Below are 25,573 nucleotides of genomic sequence, written 5' to 3' on the forward strand. Positions count from 1 at the left end.
AATAGGATTTGATTTGATTAAGCTTATTTTATACATTGTAAAGGTTATAATCTCTTATTTTTCTTTGTAAGAACAATCATAATCTCATATTATTTCTCTTTTTTATTAAATATTTGCCTCGCATATTTTTTAGCATTCAACCAACTTAAGAAAATAATTTTAGAATAGACATGTTTCAAGCCTATTTAGAGCCCATTTATACTTAAATAAGTCCGTAGTCCAATTAAAACCCGTTTAAAAAAGCCCAATTAAAACCCGACACCGATCCACCCGATTATAAAGTGTACTATGCCCCCAAAGCTAGGCTTCAAAGTGATCAAGCCCGATTAAACCCGATCGAGATCAGCCTGGCCTGATTCGTTGACCTCTCTCTCTCTCTCTCTCTCTCTCTCTCTCTCTCTCTCTCTGTGGAAGTCCTACACTCTAAACCAAAAAAAAAAAAAACTTGATCAGTTCAACGTCTTTCCTTATCTCCAATTTTCTTTCATTGGAATGAATTGCTTGTTTTCTTTCATTCTTTTAATATTCTTCAATAATTGAAAAGCCATATGGTTTGAGGTCCAATTGTCACATCTTTAAATGGACTTCCACTTTTTTACTTTGTCTTGTTGATTCATAGAAAAAAAGGGGTTATCCCTTATTAAGCATTATAGCGAGCAAATTTACAAAATTGAGAATGCATTTGGATGCATTCGTGGAACTATGCACTTTGGAATCTTTTTGCTAAAGATAAGTGATGAATTAAAAAAAAAAAAATGTTACAACACTAAATTGTAATAGAGCAACTTTACCATTTTTTGAAAAGAAAAATAAATAACATCTAGGCATACTCAAGAGAGTAAACAAAATGATACAATAAAAAATATAACCAAATTAAGTGATCTCAATACCAATGTGGGAAGATAGTGGGGAAAAATGGGTAATTTCATACATGAGACTATTAAGCATTTGAATTCTTTTTGGCTAATATGTCAACTATCCTTTTTTTTTTTCTCTCTAAAATGATGTGTGAATTTTCAAATAGTAGTCTATATATAAAAGGAAAAAGAGCCATCGCTGCAGCAAAAATTCATGGAATTTTCTAAAAATGGCGGATACCACCGAAATGGAATTACATTCAATCCACAGTGTCTCAACCTTTGTAGAATTACAAAATGAAAATCCATCAAAATTGAGTTTAATCCAATTTTAAATGAATTTCTACACCAGCTTACTTCCAAAAATCTTCTTGCTTACCCCAATAATTTGGAATATATAATTACCAAACTATGTATTATGAAAAACCCCAACATTAATGCATGTCCTTCATTTTAAATTAAGGCTTACATACACTTAGGGCAACCAAATTACCAAACCATTAAATTGATCAATGAAGGAGCCTCCTCACAATACTATTTGATTGGTAGAAGTATAGGGGGAAAAAAAAAAACCCAAATATAAGTTTAGCTACAATAGAGAGAAGTAATTATGAAATTATAGAGGGGGAATTCTATGTTCTATCCCTACCAACTCGATCCAAGATTCAAGGAAGTGGAATTGACATTTGGATCGGTCTCTGTCAATTTTGATTATACTAGAATCAGCTAAAATCGGTTGAAATAGACCTGACCCCCTAGGAATAGACCAATTTTTTTGAATCAGAATAGGATCCAAACGGTGCGATTCCTTTGATTTGGATCTCATAAGACCTTAATCGGTGATCTAATACTGATTCCTCGATCAATGATTTGATTTCTACGGGCCATGACATTTGCTTTTGCTGACCATCATTTCCTCTTATAAGAGATTTATTTTCTTCTTCTTTTCTTTTATGCCATCATACTGAGCCCGCTGGCCTACTAGGCGTTAGTAGGGCCAAAGGCCACCTACTTTACACAGATCCATCCATTCACTCACACATGCATATAATAGTATTCGATCCCACAATCTTCTCCTTTGGGACACCTTTGAACTAAGCTGCCACCACTAAGGGTAAGCTAGTGTTCATGATCTATTCTTTTCTGAAAAATATGACAAAAGTAGAGAAGTATCAAAATGTTTCAGGTTTCTACTTTTCTTCGATACAAGAGGAAAGAAGCATAATGGTACTCTTCCAATTCATCGGCCAAGGCATTTCTTCCATTCCAAAACCCACTAGAGGTTATTAGGCTAAGAAAGACCCACTGAGGTGGCTAGACAAGGGACTCACTAGGCCAGTAAGCCACACGTATTGCAATACTATAAGTACTACTACTAGTATTTGTTTAAGAAGATGGAAGCCCTGGTGGGGGTAGGAGAGTTGACAAAAATAAAATAAAATAATAATAGGGGACAGAAAACCCTAGGCCTTTGGCTTTGCCTGCCAAATAAGGATTCCGATGCACAATATTTGGCCAAAAAATTTCATTGAAAAATTTTTCGAAGGTTTTTTGTCTGGGAGTGTGATCTACGCCATTTTTTATCGCCATATTTTATTTTATTTTTTCTCTCTTTTTTTTTTTTTTTTATTTCATAAAAGAGAAAGGGAAGCTTTAGTTCACTAAGGGTATTTTGGGGCTTTAACTCATAAGGGGTAGTTTAGTAATTATAGAAAAAATGAGACTTAACAACCATTTCAAACGGCTGGAGAAGTTAGATAGAATATTTCTGTTTAAGGAGAGGTTAGTGATATTTATGGAAAAAACGTGAGGAAAATTGGATATTTTCCCATACTTCAGAGGAGGAGAGTGATAATTCTTCAAATATTTGTTTATATAAAGATGGAAGACAAAAACATATGGAAGTATAGGGGTTGGCCTTGCTCCTTGATAGGGTTCTTTTTTCTCAAATTGTTTATAAAATCAACCTATTACAAGAGCCCACATCTACTAGAATAATTCAAATATAAAACATACTTTGTAACCCCTTATTACATTTTGCTTGTTAAATTATATAAAATTGATTGGACATGTGGCACATCAAGAGGGATATTCCAATAGACCAATGGTTCCGATAGTCCACATGTACCCCCCAACATGACTCAATAATAGGGCTTCACATGTTGCATGGTCTAATAAAACAAACAAATCAGGCTCCTCTGCAGCATAGGGTTGTGCTACTTGATCTGCAGCACACCACCACAACTTGACATTTGGATATTTTTAATCAAATGATCTAAATTTATGAGAACATAGAGAATGCAATAGACATGCGATACATCTAATTATCATACTAAATCGGATTGTTTTCACCATTCATCGCAGCCGACGACTTCTCCCTCACTATCAAGTACCAACAGACTTACATCTCAGATCCATGAATTTCAAAAGTTGTTTGATACACAAATATTTCACTCGAGTTTTTTTAGTTTATTCGGCTTTTCTGAATTTCGATTTCCCGTGCGGTTTTTTATTTATGGGTTTCAGTTTCTCCACCTTTTTTTTCTCATTGGATCCTCTTTTTTCTAATCGTTTTCCTTTAGATAGATTGGGAAGTTGCCCATAGCAGTCCAAATATTTCTGCCCTTCTCTTTTGCTTCCTCCCTTATTGCTTTTTTGGTTGAACTTCCTCTTCTTGTTGCTGCTCAAATATCTTCTTGAATCCATATTTTGCTTTAATTTTATTTAATCCCAAAATTCCTCCTAGTTTGAGTTACTGTAGATTTGACAATCATTCTTGGGTTTATCCTTGACTAGAAAAAGCTTAATTACTTTTTAGTTTGACATTTAAGATTTTTATCGAATTTGGGAAATGGTTCTTTTCTAAATTCTTCACGTTATGCCTAAGTAAATTAAAAGGTATTTGGATTCCCTCCAAATGCCTATTGATTTAATGCCTCTCGTCTCTTTTGAAAATCTCCACCTCTTTGCATATTTTCTTGGGGTTCACTGTCCCTATTTTTTGTTCTTTCTAAGTATCAAACAACTTTGGCGAAAATCATAGTTTTCCTGTTTGAAAGAACAAGAGGTCAAAAGAGAAATTTGTCTATCAATTTTAGATCATTTCTCCCTAAAAAAAAAAAAAAACTAGGGTTTCATAGTGGAAACGATCTGAGATGGAAGTGAGATGGCAGTGAGAAAGAGGTCACCGGCAATTATTAATGTTGAAATTGATCTGAGATTTTTGCTGCCAATGGATTTTGCACAAAGAGCTTGCCGTGAAAATCAGGAGTGATTGAGTTTGTGTGTTGGGATTTCCTTCTCTATTTTTCTTATCTGTTTGGTTTGATAATCAGATATATCACATATCTATTGTATTCTCTACGTTCTCATAAACTTAGACCACTTGATTAAAAATCTCTAAGTGTCAAGTTGTGGTGTTGCGCTACAAATCATGTAGCACAACCCTGTTCTACAAGGAGCCCGATCCGTATATAAAACAGGGGTGGTGATTTGGTTTCATAGAGGTGGGGCCACACAATTAACAAAGGAGCGGTCATATCTCCTTTTATCTATTTTTATTGTTAATATGAGACAAGTTAGGGGACCATGCCGGCATAATAGTGAATAATTAGGTTTTAATATGAGACAAGTGAGGGGCCCGCACCCTAAGGAGAATAATCCCCACACCCACACAAGGCTCGCGCTCCATGATGCCAGGCTTGGGATCCTGTCCGTACGGAAGGTTCCACCGTACGGATGAAACCCCACTCAAAGCGCTTGGAAATCGTTCTCAACCAGTTTACCAAAAACACAAACAGGAAATCGTTCTCAACCCGAGTCAGGGTTTTTGGTTTTAGTTCGTTTCCCTCCCATCCGTCGCGAGGGTTTTAGTCTGCTGGTTCTCTCCTTGGCTTGCTCTGCTCTGGTAATCAGTACGAGGAGGGCAACAAAGAAGCAAGCCGAAGCGAAGCGTAGCGTAAGGAATCCTCGGCAATGGAGTCTCTTGCGAACGTCCATCACTACCAAAACCCTGTGCATCTCTCTTTCAATCATCGTCCATCGTTCGCAAGACCAGTCTCCTCCGTTTCCTTCCTCAGGAACTCCTCGAAGTCGGTAACGTCAATCAGAGCCTCCTCTAACCCTATCTCTTGGAAACCAGATGAACTCCATTATTCCCGTCATCCGATTGAAACCCTAAAACCACTCGCGTCTCTTCTCAAAACCACATGTGTCGCTTTAGCCGCCACCGCTTTGTTCTTCAACCGTTTCAGTAAGCCCTCATTTGCTGCCCCCATCGCCCAACCCACCGTTGAGTCCGCCAAGATCACATCTGAAACAGACTCTGACGAAGAGAAAGAGAGAACCCTGGAAGAGTATTTGGAGTCCCACCCCGACGATGTTAAGGGCCTCAGATCCCTTATGGAGGTTAAGATCAAAGCAAACAAGCTTCAGCAAGCCATCTCAGTGATTGATAGATTGATCGAAGTAGAACCCTCCGAGAGGGAATGGCCTCTACTGAAAGCCCAAGTTCAGAACTACAACGGAGACGTCGAATCGGCCATGTTAGGGTTCGAAGAGATTATTTCCAAGGATCCCCTTTTTGTTGAAGCATACCATGGCCTTGTAATGGCCACCTCCCAATCAGAGTCTGGTGAACTAGGAGACGTCTTGAAAAGGATCGAGAGTGCTATGGAGAAGTGTAAGAAGGAGAAGAGGAAGGAGGATTTGAGGGATTTTAAATTGCTGGTTGCTCAGGTTAAGGTCANAAAAAAAACCCAATAAGATTTTTTGACCGCTTTTTTGACCGAATCCTTAAATTAATCGTCCGAATTATTCCGAATAATTCTCCGTCCGAATAATTCCCGAATCCGAATTTGCTAACTATGATCCTACTGAGCCCCGCTGGCCTACTAGGCATCAATAGGGCCAAAGCCCACCTACTTTACACAGATCCATCCACTCACTCACACATGCATATAATAGTATTCGATCCCACAATCTTCTCATTTGGGACACCTTTGAACTAAGCTGCCACCACTAAGGGTAAGCTAGTGTTCATGATCTATTCTTTTTTGAAAAATAGGACAAAAGTAGAGAAGTAGCAAAATGTTTCGGGTTTCTACTTTTCTTCGGTACAAGAGGAAAGAAGCATAATGGTACTCTTCCAATTCATCGGCGAAGGCATTTCTTCCATTCCAAAACCCACCAAAGGTTACTAGGCTAAGCAAGACCCACTGAGGTGGCTAGACAAGGGACTCACTAGGCCAGTAAGCCACATGTATTGCAATACTATAAGTACTACTACTAGTATTTGTTTAAGAAGATGGAAGCCCTGGTGGGGGTAGGAGAGTTGACAAAAATAAAATAAAATAATAATAGGGGACAGAAAACCCTAGGCCTTTGGCTTTGCCTGCCAAATAAGGATTCTGATGCACAATATTTGGCCAAAAAAATTCATTGAAAAAATTTTCGAAGGTTTTTTGTTTGGGAGTGTGATCTACGCCATTTTTTATCGCCATATTTTATTTTATTTTTTCTCTCTTTTTTTTTTTTTTATTTCATAAAAGAGAAAGGGAAGCTTTAGTTCACTAAGGGTATTTTGGGGTTTTAACTCATAAGGGGTAGTTTAGTAATTATAGAAAAATGGGACCGACTTAACAACCGTTTCAAACGGCTGGAGACGTTAGATAGAATATTTCTGTTTGAGGGGAGGTTAGTGATATTTATGGAAAAACGTGAGGAGAACTGGATATTTTCCCATACTTCAAAGGAGGAGAGTGATAATTCTTCAAATATTTGTTTATATAAAGATGGAAGACAAACACATATGGAAGTATAGGGGTTGGCCATGCTCCTTGATAGGGTTCTTTTTTCTCAAGTTGTTTATAAAATCAACCTATTACAAGAGCCCACATCTACTAGAATAATTCAAATATAAAACATACTTTGTGACCCCTTATTACATTTTGCTTGTTAAATTATATAAAATTGATTGGACATGTGGCACATCAAGAGGGATATTCCAATAGACCAATGGTTCCGATAGTCCACATGTACCCCCCAACATGACTCAATAATAGGGCTTCACATGTTGCATGGTATAATAAAACAAATGGATCAGGTTCCTCTGCAGCATAGGGTTGTGCTACTTGATCTGTAGCATAGCACTACAACTTGACATTTGGATATTTTTAATCAAGTGATATAAATTTATAAGAACATAGAGAATGCAATAGACATGCGATACATCTAATTATCATACTAAATCGGATTGTTTTCACCATTCATCGCAGCCGACGACTTCTCCCTCACTATCAAGTACCAACGGACTTACATCTCAGATCCATGAATTTCAAAAGTTGTTTGATACACAAATATTTCACTCGGGTTTTTTTAGTTTATTTGGCTTTTCTGAATTTCGATTTCCCCGTGCGGTTTTTTATTTATGGGTTTCAGTTTCTCCACCTTTTTTTTCTCATGGGATCCTCTTTTTTCTAATCGTTTTCCTTTAGATAGATTGGGAAGTTGCCCATAGCAGTCCAAATATTTCTGCCCTTCTCTTTTGCTTCCTCCCTTATTGCTTTTTTGGTTGAACTTCCTCTTCTTGTTGCTGCTCAAATATCTTCTTGAATCCATATTTTACTTTAATTTTATTTAATCCCAAAATTCCTCCTTCTAGTTTGAGTTACTGTAGATTTGACAATCATTCTTGGGTTTATCCTTGACTAGAAAAAGCTTAATTACTTTTTAGTTTGGCATTTAAGATTTTTATCGAATTTGGGAAATGGTTCTTTTCTAAATTCTTCAGGTTATGCCTAAGTAAATTAAAAGGTATGTGGATTCCCTCCAAATGCCTATTGATTTAATGCCTCTCGTCTCCTTTTAAAATCTCCACCTCTTTGTATATTTTATCGGGGTTCATTGTCCTTGTTTTCTGTTCTTCCTATGTATCAAACAACTTTGGCAAAAATCATAGTTTTCCGTTTGAAAGAACAAGAGCTCAAAGGAGAAATTTGCCCACCAATTTTAGATCATTTCCCCCCTCCTTTTTTTCTTTTTTTCTAAGGTTTGATAGTGAAAACAATCTGAGATGGTAGTGAGAAAGAGGTCACCAACGGTCATTAATGTTGAAATTGATCTGAGATTTTTGTTGCCGATGGATTTTGCACAAAGAGCTTGCTGTGAAAATCATGAGTAAATGAGTTCGTGCTTTGGGATTTCCTTTTCTATTTTCCTTATCTGTTTGATTTGATAATCAGATATATCACATATCTATTGTATTCTCTTCTTCTTATAAATTTAGACCACTCAATTAAAAATCTCTAGGGGTTAAGTTGTGGTATTGCGCTACAAATCATGTAGCACAACCCTATGCTACAGAAGAGCCCGATCCATATATAAAACAGGGGTGATGGTTGGGTTTCATACAGGTGGGGCCACACAAGTACACAACTAACAAAGGAGCGGTCATTTCCCCTTTTATGTATTTTTATTGTTAATATGAGAAATGATTAGGTTTTAATATGAGACAAGTGAGGGGGCCCGCACCCTCAGGAGAATAATCCCCACCCCCACACAAGGCTCGCGCTCCATGATGCCAGGCTTGGGATCCGGTCCGTACGGAAGGTCCCACCGTACGGATGAAACCCCACTCAAAGCGCTTGGAAATCGTTCTCAACCAGTTTGCCAAAAACACAAACAGGAAATCGTTCTCAACCCGAGTCAGGGTTTTTGGTTTTAGTTCGTTTCCCTCCCATCCGTCGCGAGGGTTTTAGTCTGCTGGTTCTCTCCTTGGCTTGCTCTGCTCTGGTAATCAGTACGAGGAGGGCAACAAAGAAGCAAGCCGAAGCGAAGCGTAGCGTAAGGAATCCTCGGCAATGGAGTCTCTTGCGAACGTCCATCACTACCAAAACCATGTGCATCTCTCTTTCAATCATCGTCCATCGTTCGCAAGACCAGTCACTTCCGTTTCCTTCCTCAGGAACTCCTCGAAGTCGGTAACGTCAATCAGAGCCTCCTCTAACCCTATCTCTTCGAAACCAGATGAACTCCATTATTCCCGTCATCCGATTGAAACCCTAAAACCACTCGCGTCTCTTCTCAAAACCACATGTGTCGCTTTAGCCGCCACCGCTTTGTTCTTCAACCGTTTCAGTAAGCCCTCATTTGCTGCCCCCATCGCCCAACCCACTGTTGAGTCCGCCAAGATCACATCCGAAACAGACTCTGACGAAGAGAAAGAGAGAACCCTGGAAGAGTATTTGGAGTCCCACCCCGATGATGTTAAGGGCCTCAGATCCCTTATGGAGGTTAAGATCAAAGCAAACAAGCTTCAGCAAGCCATCTCAGTGATTGATAGATTGATCGAAGTAGAACCCTCCGAGAGGGAATGGCCTCTACTGAAAGCCCAAGTTCAGAACTACAACGGAGACGTCGAATCGGCCATGTTAGGGTTCGAAGAGATTATTTCCAAGGATCCCCTTTTTGTTGAAGCATACCATGGCCTTGTAATGGCCACCTCCCAATCAGAGTCTGGTGAACTAGGAGACGTCTTGAAAAGGATCGAGAGTGCTATGGAGAAGTGTAAGAAGGAGAAGAGGAAGGAGGATTTGAGGGATTTTAAATTGCTGGTTGCTCAGGTTAAGGTCATTGAGGGTAATTATATGGTTGCTTTGAAGGTTTATCAGGAGCTTGTAAAGGAAGAGCCAAGGGACTTCCGGCCGTATCTCTGTCAGGGGATTATCTACACTTTGCTGCAGAAGAAAGATGAGGCCGAGAAACAGTTCCAGAAGTATCGAAGACTCGTCCCAAAGGAGCACCCATATGCTCGTTACTTCGATGATAACATGCTTGCAACCAAAATGTTTTCTCAGATGGCGGAGAATCAGAGAACAGGTTCTAAGAGCTAAGAAATGGGTATTCTTCTTATAGTTTCTGAACAACAGGTTTCAGGTTCATCAATATCAGCACGGAAATGTTGGAAAGGTGGATTTTCTGCTTTAACTTCGTTTATTTTTTGTAGCACCGCTTTTGATTTATAGTCTCTCCTTTCCATAGCCAATGTTAGAGGTGCCAAAATGCAAATTTTTGTTGTCAGTCATGACATTTAATATCGAATTCTTAGCTGTTGTCTATTATCAATAAAGAGTGAAGTAAAAAAATTGTTTTTCGATTATCTATTATATGGTCCAGTATGTGGTTAATTTCCTTCTTTTTGTGGTCCGTTACATGGCAATGGCATTGTATAAGTTGTATATTTTGAGGGTCTCATCTCTTCATGGTTGATGGTCAATTCCTAGTAGAGCTGTTATAATGAACTTTCAGAATCTCCAACTCAAGACAAACAAATTTTTTCAAGTGGATTCTGAACCTTCATTTGAATTGTTTTTTGATTATCCATTATATGGTCCAGTATGTGGTTAATTTCCTTCTTTTTGTGGTCCATTTCATGGCAATGGCATTGTGTAAGTTGTGTATTTTGAGGTTCTCATCTCTTTATGGTTGATGGTCAATTCCTAGTAGTGCTGTAATGAACTTTCAGAATCTCCAACTCAAGACAAACAATTTTTTTCAAGTGGATTCTGACCCTTCATTTGAATTGCCTTGATGAGGCTACTGGAAGGGAATTTAAGGTGGAATTGACTAAATCTCGACTGTTGCACATTATTAATAAGGTATGCTGTCTGCATAAGGAAGGGAATTAAGAACCAGAGAGATTAGTCCAACATATTCTCGGTGGAGAGCTGACATGCTATTTCTTGGATCTCTTTGGCATATGGTACTGCCAATGATTGATTTTACTTCCTTGGGGACAAGTACTTATGTTGAATTTCTGGCAATTTGGGAGGGAAAAAAACATGAGGTTTTACTTTTGGAAAGATTCTGCATACATGATGTGATTGACTGGGTTATTATTTGAGCAACTCAATGGGCTGCCTCATTGGTCTACTTCTGGAGTATGCATATGCCACTGTACGATTTCTTCCATTATTGAAACAGTGGGATGGTTGGTAATAGGCTAAGGGAAATTTTGAAATGTGTTGAACAGACAAGTAACATAGTAATACGAAGACAATCATTACTCAGCTCAAACTCTGCTCAACCTTACAACAACAACAACAAGAAACTCAACCTTATCCCAACTAAATGGGGTTGACTACATGGATCCGTGCAAAACAAAATAAGGAAATCTGAGGTTAAAAACAAAATAGGAGAAATGAAATTAAAAGGAAAGAGGCACATGGGAAGACAATCGTAGAGTTCATTAAAAGAAATATATTAAACAATGAAATATTAAGGAGAATAAATAAAATTATGACGGCCACAATTGATACCAACTATTAATAGTATAAACCATACCCAGTTACTCCTTTAAATTGGACAAAAAATGGCAACTATGCCCATCCTACTATGATCATGATTAACAACCAACTATTACTCAGATACAACCATACCCAGTTACTCCTTTAAATTGAACAAAAAATGGAAACTATGCCCATCTCACTTGTTTAAGCACATAAATGAACCTGAATATTTAATCTATTTTGACAAAAGATTTTGTGTTTGAACTTGCTATAATTGTTATATGACTTGAGTTGGTTATGATGTTGTTAACACAGTTTTGGATTTGGATAATCTGTGTATATTGATCTTCCGAATTACATAAAGAGAATATATATACAAGAGGTGTGCCCTAGCTTGCTGGCCATAATAGGCAACTACTAAAATGGATACACAATATGAATCACATAAAATATAGAATCCTACCACAAGAGAGGTGAGCATATATTGAGTTACCCGATATGGGTAGACTCAATATTGCATCAATAGATGTGATCACCAAAATTTCTGGTTTTGGTTTCTATTGAAATTGAACTATTTTTATGATTCTGATCTAAATTTATCAATATTCTGTGGCCCTTTCCAACAAACTAGACTCACCAGATCTTCGTTATAGCCTTATAGGCCAGGTTTCAACTCTTATATGATCAGATCAGTAGTTAAAGGATTCTCAGTTTTTGGCAATTATGGTTCATGACAGCTAGAGTTTATGGTGGCTGATCACCGGATGTAGGAAACAACTGTAATTTAGCTGATGAAATAGGACAGATCCGAAGGAAGTGGGAGAGAAAGAAATATTCAATTAGATGAAGTAATATTTCCTAGTCAAAAGAAAATTTCCTCATTAACTTAATATGAACATGAGAGCTTATACCTCTCAAACTCTAACATATATCAATCCTGTCCCCAATGACTTAACCAGTATCATGGCAATTAGTTTCCAAATCAGAGTCGGATTTCTGATAACTTCTTTCACAAGATTGGTGATTGGGAAGCTTCTCAATGAATTAGATAGTTCTTTTACTAATGAACTATAATAAAGAAAACACAAAAAACTGGACATTATTAGAACTAAGGAAGTTGATGGTGTGACATAGTCACTGTGGATGACTCATCGGCTAATTGGAAAGCACCATCTAGGATCCTTGTTGTGTGTGTGCACTCGCATGCTTACTTGCTTGTTTGTGGTGTTTTCCGTTGTACCCATATGGCCTTTATGGCCTCCCCTAATGTTTGATCAGTGTTAACTGGGCTTCACTTCGATAAAAATGTCTTTGTTGCTAATAAATTGTGAGCGTAAGGAATTTTCTGAATGAATGGAGGAGGAGCATTATAGTTCCGATCTACTAAAATAAAGGTGATATTAAAAGTTGCAATAACTATAGAGGTATAAAACTAATGCCATATTATGAAATTATGGGAGAAGGTTATTAAAGCTCACCTGGGAAGAGATACTATTGTCTTAGAGAACCAATTTGGTTTTATGCCAGGTAGGTCCACGATAAAAGCTATTTACCTAGGAGGCTCAATGAAAGATTTAGATTTTGCAAGAAAGATCATCATATGATCTGTATTGAACTAAGAGAAAAACCTATGACAGAGTCCCTATAGAGTTAATCTAGCATGTACTAAAGAAGAGAATGGTGTCTTGTAAGTATGTGGAAATAATTAAAGATATGTATGAGGGTGTAGTGACTAGTGTTAGAACCATGGGAGGTCAAGATATTGAATTCCTAATTTCAATTAGGTTACATCAAGGATCAACTTTAAGCTCTTATTTGTTTGTGCTTATCATGGATGATTTAACTAGGAACATTCAAGATGAGTTTCTATGGTATATGCTTGTTGTTGATGATGATGTTTTGGTGGATGAGAAAAAAGCAAGGATTAATACCATGAAGTGATTATTTTAGATATCCAACCAAAAATAAAGAAGGTGATATAGAAGATGATGTTTCATAGAGAATTAAAGTGGTATGGATGAATTGGAGAGGTGCGTTCGGAGTGTTGTGTGATCGATGTATTTTTTTAAAGCTTAAAGAAAAATTCTATAGGATAGTCATACGACCGGCTGTGATGTATGGGGGCGGAAACTAAGTGTAGCAGAGATGATGATGTTGAGATGGATGTGTGGCAAGACTAGGAAGGATAAAGTAAGGCATGACCATATTAGAGCTGATTTGGGAGTTGCCCCGATATATGATGAACTCTGAGAAAATCATTTGAGGTGGCATGACTGATTCAAATTGAAAGAACTAAAGGATCTAGGGGTAGACCTAAAATAACCTAGGAGAAGTAGTGAGGAAAAACATGCATAGTTTAGGTCTTGCTCAAGTATGACCTTGAATAGACCTATATGGAGGTCAAGGATCCATGTAATGGACCCATTTAGGTGGGATAATGCTGAATTGTGTTCTTTTCTTTTTACTATTATTATCAATAATTTGTCTTTGCTTGGATCTATGTTGCCTACCCCATATAGTTGGGATAAGGTTGAGTTGTTGTTGCTAACAAATTTGATTGCAGCTGATTTCTATCAGATAATCAGCATATCACTTAGATGCATGCTGATTAAAATTTTGTAGATTTTTTCTGATTATGGTATGACCTTTTGCGTTCTCTATTCTAAAGTCATTTTGATGATTTAAAAAGTTAAAGAGGTGCAAATTATTTAAATTTAGTTAACTGTTATGAAGGGTATGGGAAGAAAGAAAGTGAGGAACAGTTAAAAGCAGCTTTACTCATTTTTTTAAGGTCACTTATTCCTGAAACGGGTGTGAATTGGATTATAATTGTTTATCGCATAGTGATACATTATCATCAGAATGAAAATTGTTGATCAATTAAGTCGGGGCCCATTGTCATGTTATCTCAGAATTTGACTTTGACCATGCTATCTCATATTCATTTGGCGAGGAGCATTAGTGCCTTAGTAAGTTGACATGGTCATCTGGCTTTTACATTCGGTTCTGTTTGTTTCAATATAAAATGTGGGGAAGTGAAACAAAGCAGGGTAAATATTTTCCTTCCCCTACATAATCTTTTTTACCGATATTGGGCAATAAATAGTTGGCCATTCATGCTGTAAATCTTAATGTTCAATTTGTTTTATTTCCTGTGAAACAAACTTTACAATTATATTTTTTACATTCTTATTTTTTCATCCTTTTATAGATAAAAAAAAATAAAAAAAAGAAAATAGCCTGAGCAAATGGAGTATAGAAAGAACTAGTTCTCTGTTTCATACCTCCTTAGCTCTCTTCATATTATCAACTTCCAACTTAGGGTTGACCTAAATAATAATGTTACATTCACCCCCCCCCCAAAAAAAAATGTTATAATTGGAATTTAATCCTGGCAGTTTGTACTGTTTGAGATGCTAGATGTGGCTTTAGGCCTTCCCTCTTTGACATAATAGAAGTTATAAGCTTGGGCTGGGATGCTGGTTTCTCTGTTTCCGTCCATCTAGACAAGCAGAAGAAATCTATGACTATTACCTAGGTTGTTGATGACTATTGATGCTATTCAAAGCTTTTCTCTTTTTAAATTATAATAATGTTATTCTGTATTCACAAATCATCAAACTGCTTTGAACATTTTTTTATGGGTGTGAAACTGCTTTGATCATACATCTTCCAACCCCCACCCACCCCCCCCCCCCCCCAAAAAAAAAAATATCCAAGACAAAAATTTGCAGTGCAAGTCAGTATGTATGGATTAGTTTCATGGTTAACTATTGGATTTGGTGATATTCTCAAGTTGGTGGAATGTTAGGCTGGTCTATACAATTACAGATTTGATTTTCCGTAAAACTCAAATATGTAGCCTTAACTCTAATTCGCCATTTGATGATTACTAAACCATGGCCTTAGATTATGAAAAGTGAGATTGTTTTTCTTCTATTGATTTTGATGCCATTGGGTTTCCATGTCACGGTGTTCATTTATTTCTTCTCCAATATGACCTATGTATCTGTATTTAAGGAAAGCATTTGTATCTTCAATTACATAATTCAGAAATTATGATGGATAAAGCCTTACATGGTCTACCCTCAAATGGAAAAGCTGAGTGGTATCAGTGTTCTGTTTTGGTGACTTCTTGGCTATAAATTGGATCATGTTTTTCATTTCTTTGAGGGGATTTGCAGATGTTATTATGGAGGTGTAGTCTAGGAACATGGCTCTGTATGATTCCTTTTGCCATGGTAGAAAAAATTCACTACTGCTGCAACATTTTCTGCCTAGAGATAATTTCATAGAAGGTGAATGATTGATATTTTGTTCACAAAACAACAGGTTGATTGAAGCATGAACAAGGGGGAAGCCTGGTTTTGTCCATAAAAGTGGTCATTAAGAGTGAATGGTAATAATCTCTGGAGTTTGGAACCTAACTTATTGACTTCATTTAGACATGGATAGTGAAATAATCAATAGACTTAATGGACCAGTGCAATCACTCACTAGTGTTTTTGACAAAATCTTGCTACTACTCCTTACTGCTGCTCATTTGTTTGTCAATCTTGTTCTTTTAGTGCACTTTCTTTCTAGGGGACTTTTGTGGCATTCTTGGGATGTTTATTTGGATGCTTATGTTTTAATTGATGCCATTAAGGCGATCGGAGTCAAATAATTAGTGGGCATAACTTGGGAAGCTTGTTTAGGAACAAAATCAGATAGAATCATAGATTGACTGCCATAAGTAGAATTTTACCCCTTGGCTTGATAGCACGGATTTATGGTATCGGTATCCAGATTGGATTGGCATGTATCAGTTGGTTTTGCCTTTACTTTTTCAAAAAAATACAAATTTTTTACTGTTTTACCACAGAAGATATGGGTAATGGATCTAGATCGGTCTCAGCCAATACCGATACGATACGGTTGATATGATATTGATACTTGAAACCATGCTTGAGAGTGTAGGTGTGGCTTTCTCTTTAGGAGTAATATTATGTGTGATCTCAAATTGAATGAGTAGAACACCAAATCACTTCAATCCCATTTAAAGGGCTTGAATCAGAAGTTTGAAAAAACAAATTTTCAATTTTCTCTAAAGCATTCAAAAAAAAAAAAAAAAGGGCTAATTTATTTTGGTAGAAAATCAAAATAATTCATTTTCTGCAACCTCCGGCACTACTCTACTCGACTCCCCCCACCTTCATCTAGTAGTCCCTAACATCGTGGCAACCACTCTTGAGTTATTTCACGCAACATTCTTCTATGTACTCTCTCTTTCTGAGCGTGTTTGGAGAAACAACCACCGGGTATTGCAGCATCATCTCGGCTGTGAGGACTAAGTTTCTTTTCACCGTGAACATCTTAAGCTACAACATTGGATCCTTGGATTGCACTAGGGAAGGGTAGTTTTGAGGCAAAGGAGGTGAGGGCTTGATGATGGAACTCACTGGCGAGAAGTCTGAGAATAGAAACACACCACCTTTGGAAATTAAACAAATTTTCATTTCTTCGTTAAAAGATTATTATAATAATTATTATTATTATTATTATTATTATTTATTAGACAATGAAAAACCTCAAACATGACCATCTTTGTAGAGGGAGGGATGGGTTCATCCTTTGTTTCATTTTACTTGACAACCATTGCAGGCTCATCTTACCAAGATCCTACCCTATAATCTTTATTGTTTTCTATTAACTTGGAGTCTATAATTTTTTTTTTCAATTGAGTATGTTAATAATATTAAGGATAAAGACTGGGCACACTAGTGTTTTGCTTAGTACTTTGTCTGCTTCTCTCCTCGTCTCCTTAGAGAAGTCTCCATACCCCTTCATCCCAACCCCCCACATTGGTTGAGGTATTAGCTCCAGGAAAATTAATTGCATGCCCAACCTCTGCCCTAATATTGCAATTTATTTTTAGGAATTAATGGATATTAAACTTTTTATAAGTAGGCCCCAAAGGAAGTTGAATTCATAAACTAATGTGGGTATTAGCCCTTGCCAACGAAGTGAATATTAACTTTTATTTAAATTATTATATTTTGTTAGTTTTTGAATGATGTATTTGTTTACTTTGAGGCTACTTATTAGTTTTTATTAAAAATTAATATAATATTTGAAATAATTTGACAAATAATAATAAAAAAAAGAGTATACTCTGTGGTAAGAAATTAGCTGAAAATTGAGTTTAATATTATTTTATCAGCCATATCTATTATGTTTATAATGACATTTCTTATCTTTACTCTTAATATCGAATAATTTTCATAATCTCAAATTGAAATGGAACTTATAATATTTTGTTTTATTTGATTCATATATGATCTTGGTAATTTAGTTTAACTTATTTGGTTTGGTCCAATTCACTTATTTGGTTCATATGAAACTTCAGAATGCCTCATATCGAAGAAATAAGGTACAAAAAAGGAAATGAGCTGAAGTGAAAAGGGTCGATAATCAAAGACAAAGTAGAAGAGATGAAGTGAAAATTGAAATCTTAGGACTCATGATTTAACTTTTTAATGCTTAGCATGGTTAAGGTTTGATTTTTATTGGTTATACTTAATTTTGGTTCACTTTGATTAACTAATTTAGGACATTTTTTTAAGCCCAATTTGTTCGTTTAGTTTGATCCTAATTATCGATCAAATGTAAACGTATCCATGCCTAGCCTACGAGGCTTAATTAACTAAACTATCTGATCACGATCGACTGGTTGACAAACCTTTCTCTATCTAAGCATCTAAAAATGTAAGGGCAAGGCTTATCTTGCCCTAGTGAGATTACATAATGATAATTATGGTTGATTAAAGTTACTTAATCAAGCTCTTAAAATAAAATGCAATCGATAATGGTCCCACTCACCCGTATATTCCACGCATAATGGGCCCAGTATCCTTAATACAGGCGGGCCCACAACTATAAAATACATATTCAGATTTCAGATATGCTCTCATTTTTTAATATTGGGATGCGACCTTCACGGGGACAATTAATCTAAAACTCACTGCCATGCCACATGTATGGTTGTGATAGGTTGTTTCAGTCATGAAAAGGACATTTTTGTCAGTTAGGTCAGTCTGACGTGGTACAGGAGAGAAACGACGCGTGGATTAGGGCAAGGTCACATGGCCGATGGTTTCAGAGGATCAGGTAGGTGAGCGTTTTCCCCGCGCATCGGTCACGTTTGTGTCTCAGGTTATCTGGTTTTTGAAAGTTCAAAAAACTCTCTCTCTTTGTCTCTCTCTACTGTAATAAAGGAAAGCTTTGAAACCTGAAAGATATGGGTCGAGGTCTCCAAGGAGAAACATTAATGTCCGCCGTTGTGTGTTACCGTTTAAAAAAGAAGGAAACTAGAGCGAATCGAACATTGACGATGGAGCCATTGCTTCAACTAACTTTCACCTCTTCTTGCCATTTTTGGACATTCATTCTTCAATTTCTTGCGTTCTTGTCCATTCATTTCTCTGCAACACGATTCGGTTTCCGACTTGTGTGTTTCTAAGATCAGAGATTCACCAGGGCAGCTGTTTTTTTTAATATTTTTTTATTTATAGATTTTACTCTTTTTTTTCACGTTTACAATAAGATGTAAAAGAAGATAAAAAGATGGGTTTCCGATCATGATTTTTCTCGGATTCTTCCGTGGTCTTCACGACACATCGTCGTCTTCCTTTTCCGAGATTTACGATCTAGATTCTTGTTCAAAGATCGAGAATTTAGTCTTTTATACCTGAGTATGGAGAGGGTTCAGAAGTGGCATGGTCGGGAAAGACCCTCCCATGGAGACGCAGCAAAGATCAGAAACCTCTCTCATAAGAAATTGGGCGTTCCTCTTGTTTTGGCGGGAAGTGTTCTTTCAGAAGGTCAGACAACGAGAACTTTCCTTTTTCTTCTTTTGTTGTTGGTTTATTCTGCTTTGAGGAAAGTAGGTTTTGATTTGGGTGCAATTATGTGGCGGAAGTTTGCCTATGGTGCTATTAACATGATTATGTCCAATTTCAATCAATAACTTTGAATGTTATAATGAGGAATCATATCAGTGATGTGTGCTTTCTATATGATGTTACCCTTTTGCTTTTCTACTTTTGGTCGGCAATGGTGAATGTTTTCTTTTTGAATTGTTTTGTTTAATGTTCAGATTTTATACATTTTAACTGTTCTGTTATTTGTTTGTCTCATATGATTCCGATTTGGGCTTGATTTCATCTGCTATTTTCTATAAAAATCACACGATGATGGAAGGATTCTTTCATCGTCTCCCTTCTTCTTCAACCTTTTCACAATTACTTCTGTTTGGAATTTTATCTTCTGCTTGGAGAGGGCATTATAACTTCATCCTCTTCCTTAGTGCTTTATGTTTTGCTGTCTTCAAAAGGTTACCAGTTATTTCTATTGATCAGTTGGACGTAATTTCCTCTGCAACTTTTCGTCATAATAATATGGTGCCTATTTCCAGGAGATTGGCAGAGCAGGAAATCAGTAGACTCCTTAAACGATACGTGTTTTTCTAGTTCTTGTAGTAGTGGTTCTGGAGATGAAAATTCAGTAAGCCCTTTGTCCTGGTTCCACTAATTTCTTTTTATTCTAATTTTATTTACTTTTGTGAAGAATCAAATGTCAGTCCGGCGGATATTGGTGGACAATGCTTCTGTTTTTCTTTCTCCTCTGTAAATGCTGAATGTCTTCTTGCACCTAATGCAAGTATATTGTTGTGTTTGTTTTAGTTTATGTATGATTTGAGGAGAAGTTCTTCAAAACAAGCCAGTGGGACTCCGACAAAGAAGCTATTAGCGGAAGAATCGTCAAAAGATATGGAATCCAAGCGCCGTCCTCCAAGTGTTATTGCAAGATTGATGGGTCTTGATGCCCTGCCACCTCAGCAGCCTGTCCATAAGCAACCAAAAATCTTCTCAGAAAACTACCTCCAGAAAACTGCATCTATAGAGAATAAGCCATCATATGAGTCCCGTTCCTTGAGAAGGAAGCAAAATAAGGAGCATATAGAATTCAAGGATGTCTTTGAAGTCCTGGAAACATCAAAGACAGAGGAGCAGAGTCAGCCATCAGTTCAGAAAGGTTTAGCAAATGCTAAACCTAGAGAAGCAAAGATGGCATTCATAAAGCAGAAATTCATGGATGCAAAACGTCTATCCACTGATGAGGAGCTTCGACAATCAAAGGAATTCCATGATGCACTAAATGTGTTAGACTCCAATAAGGATCTCTTACTAAAATTTCTTCAAGAACCAGATTCTCTGTTCACAAAACATATCTGTGATCTCCATAAGGACCCACCCCCACATCAATTTGGTCACGGAAGTGTCTCAAAATCAGCAAATGCTTCAAAGCATGCACACACTGACATATGCTGGAAAGCCGAGCGTAAAACTGACCAGTGGGAAGCCATGAACTCATTTCAGAAAGAGTTTTGCCATGGTAGAGATGGTTCCTACAATTTGTCTAAAAACATTAAATCTCGATCTGAAGAGAAGAATGAGGACTGTGGTATTCCTAATCCTACCAGGATTGTTGTTTTGAAACCCAACACTGGAAAGGCACAGATTGCGTCAAGATCTGCCAATGCATCAAGATCTGCCTCGTCAAGTTCTTCCATAAGCTTCCAGTCGGGATGCAGGATACATGGTGAATCTCAAAGTTGTGAGAACCATCAGTTATTTGCAGAGGTGTGGAATAGGAAAAATTCATCAAACAATATGAGGCATAGATCTAAAAGTTCCAAAGAAATCTCAAAGGAGATCACTAGACAAATGAGACAAGGTGAAAGCAATAGTTCTGTAAGGGTGTCCAGCTTAGGGCCTAGAAGTTATGCTGGGGATGAGAGCTCATACAGTGTGGCGGGGATGGATTCTGCAAATGAATTGGAGGCTGTGCCACCAACTTCTAGACATATTCTTGACCAGAAGAACAAGTACAGCCCATCAACTTCATGTTCAACTGAGTCATCTGTACACATGGAGGCAAAGAAACAACTCTCAGAAAGGTGGAAGATGACTAGCAGGTTTCAAGAAGTGGGATTGGTTGGTAAAGGCAGCAGCCGCAGCACGCTTGGTGAGATGCTTGCTATGCCTGATAGAGAAATCCAGACATTCAACTTGGGATCATGTGATGGCTTGACAAAAAATGATGGAATGGCAAGGTGGGGAAGCCCTATTGGTATTAGCAGTAGAGATGGTTGGAAAGACGGCTATTCTAGAGATCCACGGGGGTCTAAATCTGTTCCAGAGTTGTCTTTTGTATTTGGAAGTCCAAAATCAGGCATTGGCCATGGAGCTATACGAGATGACAGGTGTTTGATGTCAAAAAATATCAATCAGGGATCGTATAGGTCAAGAGTCAGAAATTCCAACCACACAGAAGATTCCTTTCTCAGGAACATAAGATCCAAGAATGAAAAATATTGCTCTTCTTTTAGCACAAACAGGGAAAATAATCATGTTGAACAGGCAACTCATCTGAGCCTGTACAAACCGAAAGGGAATCTAGTAGAGAGGGATCAAGCTGATCAAAAACTTATTATTCCTGAACCACTCTCTTGTGATGTGGCGGACAAGAGGTCGATTGTTGAGGAAGTTCTTAAAACTCGGGATACGAACAGGCTAACTGAAACTCCTGAAGAGAAAATGCCTGAATCAACAGCTTGCATCATGCTAGATACCGTTGGAGACTCCATTCACGACACTAATGAATCAATTCTAAAGGTTTGTCTGTCTTTCAATGTCTTCTTCAGACATGTTTATTGGATTGCTTGTCACCATTTTCTTTGTTATCCTAGACTGACATTTCATTTGTACCTTGTCACTTTCTATATTCACTCAAGTTGTTTTAACTTTTATCCCCCTTATGTCTGAAAGTATCAATGCAACAATGTAATGATAGATTGTTGTTTAGAAGCACGTAGCTCTAGGCAGTCTAATTCATACCAAGTTGACTATTTCTTTCGTACACATGGACACACTGCAAGTACATACCTTCTTTTCTGGAATTAGCTTGTTAAAACATGTAAACATTAACAGGTTCACTTAGTAAATGAATAATAATTTTCAGCATTATATTGCAACAATGATTTTTTATGTACAACACTGGCTTTCTTGCAATTAATGGTCTAGTGATTTATTCATGTAATTTCTTATAATCCTTCCATTAGAATCTTAAATTTTAATTATCAGGACAATTTTATCATTGGACTTCCATGGGAGCTTCTTGTGTGTGTTTTTAATTTTCTTTGATAATTAAGACTTTTGGATTGTTACTTTTATGATTTATTTTCCTTGAGAAGTAACTAAATTTACACGTGTTAATAATGGGTGTGCCAAGTGAGCTGAAGTTTTGCTATAGGCTGTGAATGCTGGCATTCCCCGATGTTTTGATTAGTTGGGTAGTTTTTTCCAGATGTTGTGATTGATTAACTGTTGGAAGCACATCTCCAGTACAGCTGCTTTTTTCTTTGTGGAAGTGGGTGTGCTTTTATACACTGGTTGATTTGGGTCTTTTCTTTATCTAATTTGACTCTGCATTTTGAAAACAATTTTTGAGGCCTCATGGTTAACCCAGTTTTGGGCTAAAACATCATGATTCTTTCTTATTGACCACTTGCCCTGTACGGCTGTACATCTCTCTAGTTGCATAGCTGGTTTTCTGTACTGTTGTGTATGATGTAGTTACTGGGGGAATTCATTTGCTGGGAATGCTTACTTTCTTCTGTGATTTATTTATTTATTTTTTGCTTTCTCCTATTTTTGTTAGCTAATAATCAATTTAACGGATAACAGATTCTCTGTAGGGAAAAATTGGGAAACCTTTCGTTGGTTTTCATTTCATTTCTGTAGTGGTGCATTCAGTTACTCACCTTTTGATACTCTGAAACATGTCTTTCCAGGGATAATCAGTTTTTGCTTTTCTCACCACCACATCGGTCTTCTTCTCACTAAACTTTTTTTTTTTTTTTCTTTTTTAGGGTGGGTGGGGGGAGGAGTGGGGGTAGGTGTGGTGGTGGTTTCTCATTTCTGTGTGGAACGAAAGATGAGTGGTGGAATTGTAAGCCCCAATAGTGAGGTCAAATCAGTCTCAAACATGAAACTGTTATGCTTCAACTGAAATATCTCTACTTAACATTTGTTTTATTACCAAACACACAGTCATAATTATTTGGATGTATTTAGTTATTCTGGAAATGTTTTTCAAATCTAAGGGGTGACACAGCCCTTGAGCCTGCTGAGTAGAGGCACAGACAGATTGTATAGCATTGATAAAATTTAATAATCTTAAGAGGAATTACATGATAATTTTTGTGTTTCCTCAATGAATACAACTCAACTCATCAGCCTTATTACAATTAAATGGGGTTGGCTACATGGATTCTTTTTATCCAATTAGCTCTATTCAGAACCATACTTGTTATCAATTCAAAGCTGGGCATGTCTTTCCTTAACACTTCTCCTAGAGTCATTTTAGGCCTACCCCTGGCTCTTTTAGCTCCTTTAATCCGAATAAGATCGCCTCTCTATACTGGAGCAATCAAAGGCATCCATTGCACATGTGTATGCTACCACAGATGACTTTCTCGCAACTTTCATGTATTGAAGCTACTTCAAATTAGCTCTAATTTGTTATTTCCTTATTTAATTTTTTCTACTTTTACCACTCATCCATCTAACATCCTCATTTCAGCTGCACAGTTTTGTTTCTATGTTGCTTCTTCAAACAAATAAAACATCAATGGGTAATTATCAAGTCCTGTTATATAGACAAATGATTTTTGATCTAACAAGCACATGCTTCCCAACAGTCCATGCAATTTTTAAGCCTCAAATTGTTCCCTTAGTTCTTTCTTTGGAGCGGCTCACACTTTCTGATGCTTGTTTGGTCACTCCTTTTGGGTTTTCTGTTCTCTCTATTCTATTATGACACTCTTGGTTTCCTAAATTAATTGTTGTCTGATATTGTGTTGAAACTCTTGGTTTCCTCTAGATTAATGTCATAATATTTCAGGATTCACCAGATCAGTCCACTGAGGAAGGTTCGCTGTCTGCAAACTGTTCTTTACCTGAACCAGAATCTCCAGGAAGTTTCAAGGAGGTTGATCAACCTAGTCCAGTTTCAGTTCTAGAGCCATTTGTGGAAGACATGTCATCGGGTTCTGAGTGCTTCGAGAGGGTTAGTGCTGATCTAAATGGTTAGTCAACTGACACAAAGAATCTTTGTTTATACCCATCATCATTCATGTTCTTATTCTTTTTCACTCCCCATCTTTTTTCACTTCAGGTCTTCGGACGCAGCTTCAACTTCTCAAGTCGGAGACCTCAGACCCATACGGAGATGAATTTGGAATGAATGTCTCAAGTGATGAAGAGACATGGGAAGAATCTGTAAATCATTTAGAAGAGAAAGGCAAAAATTTGGGCATATTGAGGACTGGGGGGAATAGAGACTTCTCCTATGTTATTGATGTGTTTGTTGACACGGGTTTCGATGGTGTGCATCAGGAAATTGTTTTGGCAGCGTGGCACTCGCTGGAATGCCCTATAGGCCTTGAGATGTTTGAGAAGCTTGAGAAGAAGTATGGGGAGCAATTGACATGGCCAAGGTCAGAAAGGAGGTTGTTATTTGATCGTATAAACCATGGGTTGATGGATATTTTTTGGCCATGCATGGACCCGCACCCTTGGGTGAAGCCAGCGATGAGAAGATTATCTACTCCTTGTGGAGAGCATCTTGTGGAAGAGCTTTGGAAATTGCTGGTGGACCGGGGGCAAAAAGGAAGTAATGAGGCATCAGAGAAGGGTTTGGAGAGGGAGATGAGGTGGTTGGAGCTAGGGGATGAAATTGATATAGTTGGCAAGGAAATAGAGAAATTGTTACTTGATGAGCTGATAGAGGAGGTGATTAGCATGTAAAGAGTTGTTACCACATATGGTTCTGTCTTATCTTTCCTCTTTCTCTTTTCTAATTTTGTAGGTGGATACGGATACATACTTATATTGAAATGAGTGTAAAAGATGATAAATTCAATCTTCCATTTTGAAAGGAAATTTAATGGAACAGTAATATGAGTATTCCTTACTAGAGTTTCATTTGTAATGGGTTTCAAGTATTCCTTATTAGGGTTTTCATTTGTAATGGGTCTCAACTCTCAATATAACCAACTGCGGTATGAAAGTAGACCTAGTTTTGGATAAAGGCAATGGGATGACTGGACATGACTGCAAGGAAGATGACGTTTTCATATTCCTAATTTCAGGAGATCTTAAAATGGCTTCTTAGTATGTTGGATAAAAACATTGAAAATAAACTGTATGACCAAAATATGCCGTAAAAGTGGAAAACAGAAAGGTGAATTGTATGTTTGGTTTTGGACGCCAAAAGCAAAATATTTTGCATTAGAAGAATCTTATAATTATGAAAAAGCAGTGT

General features: G+C 37.2%; 2 protein-coding genes across 4 annotated transcripts; both read left to right on the top strand.

Moving 5' to 3' along the window:
• The first annotated feature begins 4,661 nt into the window (after positions 1 to 4,661).
• Positions 4,662 to 10,016, top strand: LOC122069404 (protein SLOW GREEN 1, chloroplastic-like). 2 transcript variants are annotated; one of them, XM_042633419.1, is made up of 2 exons: positions 4,662 to 5,594; positions 9,479 to 10,016. In XM_042633419.1, exons 1-2 carry the CDS (start codon positions 4,833 to 4,835, stop codon positions 9,746 to 9,748), a joined length of 1,032 nt encoding a protein of 343 aa, XP_042489353.1. In that variant the 5' UTR covers positions 4,662 to 4,832; the 3' UTR covers positions 9,749 to 10,016. The 2 variants fall into 2 exon arrangements, with proteins under 2 accessions (XP_042489353.1, XP_042489352.1); XM_042633418.1 differs by lacking the exon at positions 4,662 to 5,594 and having other exon boundaries at positions 8,554 to 10,016.
• Positions 10,017 to 18,302: 8,286 nt separating this feature from the next.
• On the top strand, positions 18,303 to 25,227 carry LOC122069386. Of its 2 annotated transcripts, XM_042633387.1 has the most exons (5): positions 18,303 to 19,005; positions 19,599 to 19,687; positions 19,867 to 21,861; positions 24,152 to 24,335; positions 24,425 to 25,227. In XM_042633387.1, the coding sequence occupies exons 1-5, from the start codon at positions 18,879 to 18,881 to the stop codon at positions 25,054 to 25,056; spliced, it is 3,027 nt and encodes a 1,008-aa protein (XP_042489321.1). In that variant the 5' UTR covers positions 18,303 to 18,878; the 3' UTR covers positions 25,057 to 25,227. The 2 variants fall into 2 exon arrangements, with proteins under 2 accessions (XP_042489321.1, XP_042489322.1); XM_042633388.1 differs by lacking the exon at positions 19,599 to 19,687 and having other exon boundaries at positions 18,879 to 19,005.
• The last annotated feature ends 346 nt before the right edge of the window (positions 25,228 to 25,573 follow it).

This window comes from Macadamia integrifolia, unplaced genomic scaffold (genome assembly GCF_013358625.1).
Source record: "Macadamia integrifolia cultivar HAES 741 unplaced genomic scaffold, SCU_Mint_v3 scaffold595, whole genome shotgun sequence".
Lineage (NCBI taxonomy): Eukaryota > Viridiplantae > Streptophyta > Magnoliopsida > Proteales > Proteaceae > Macadamia > Macadamia integrifolia.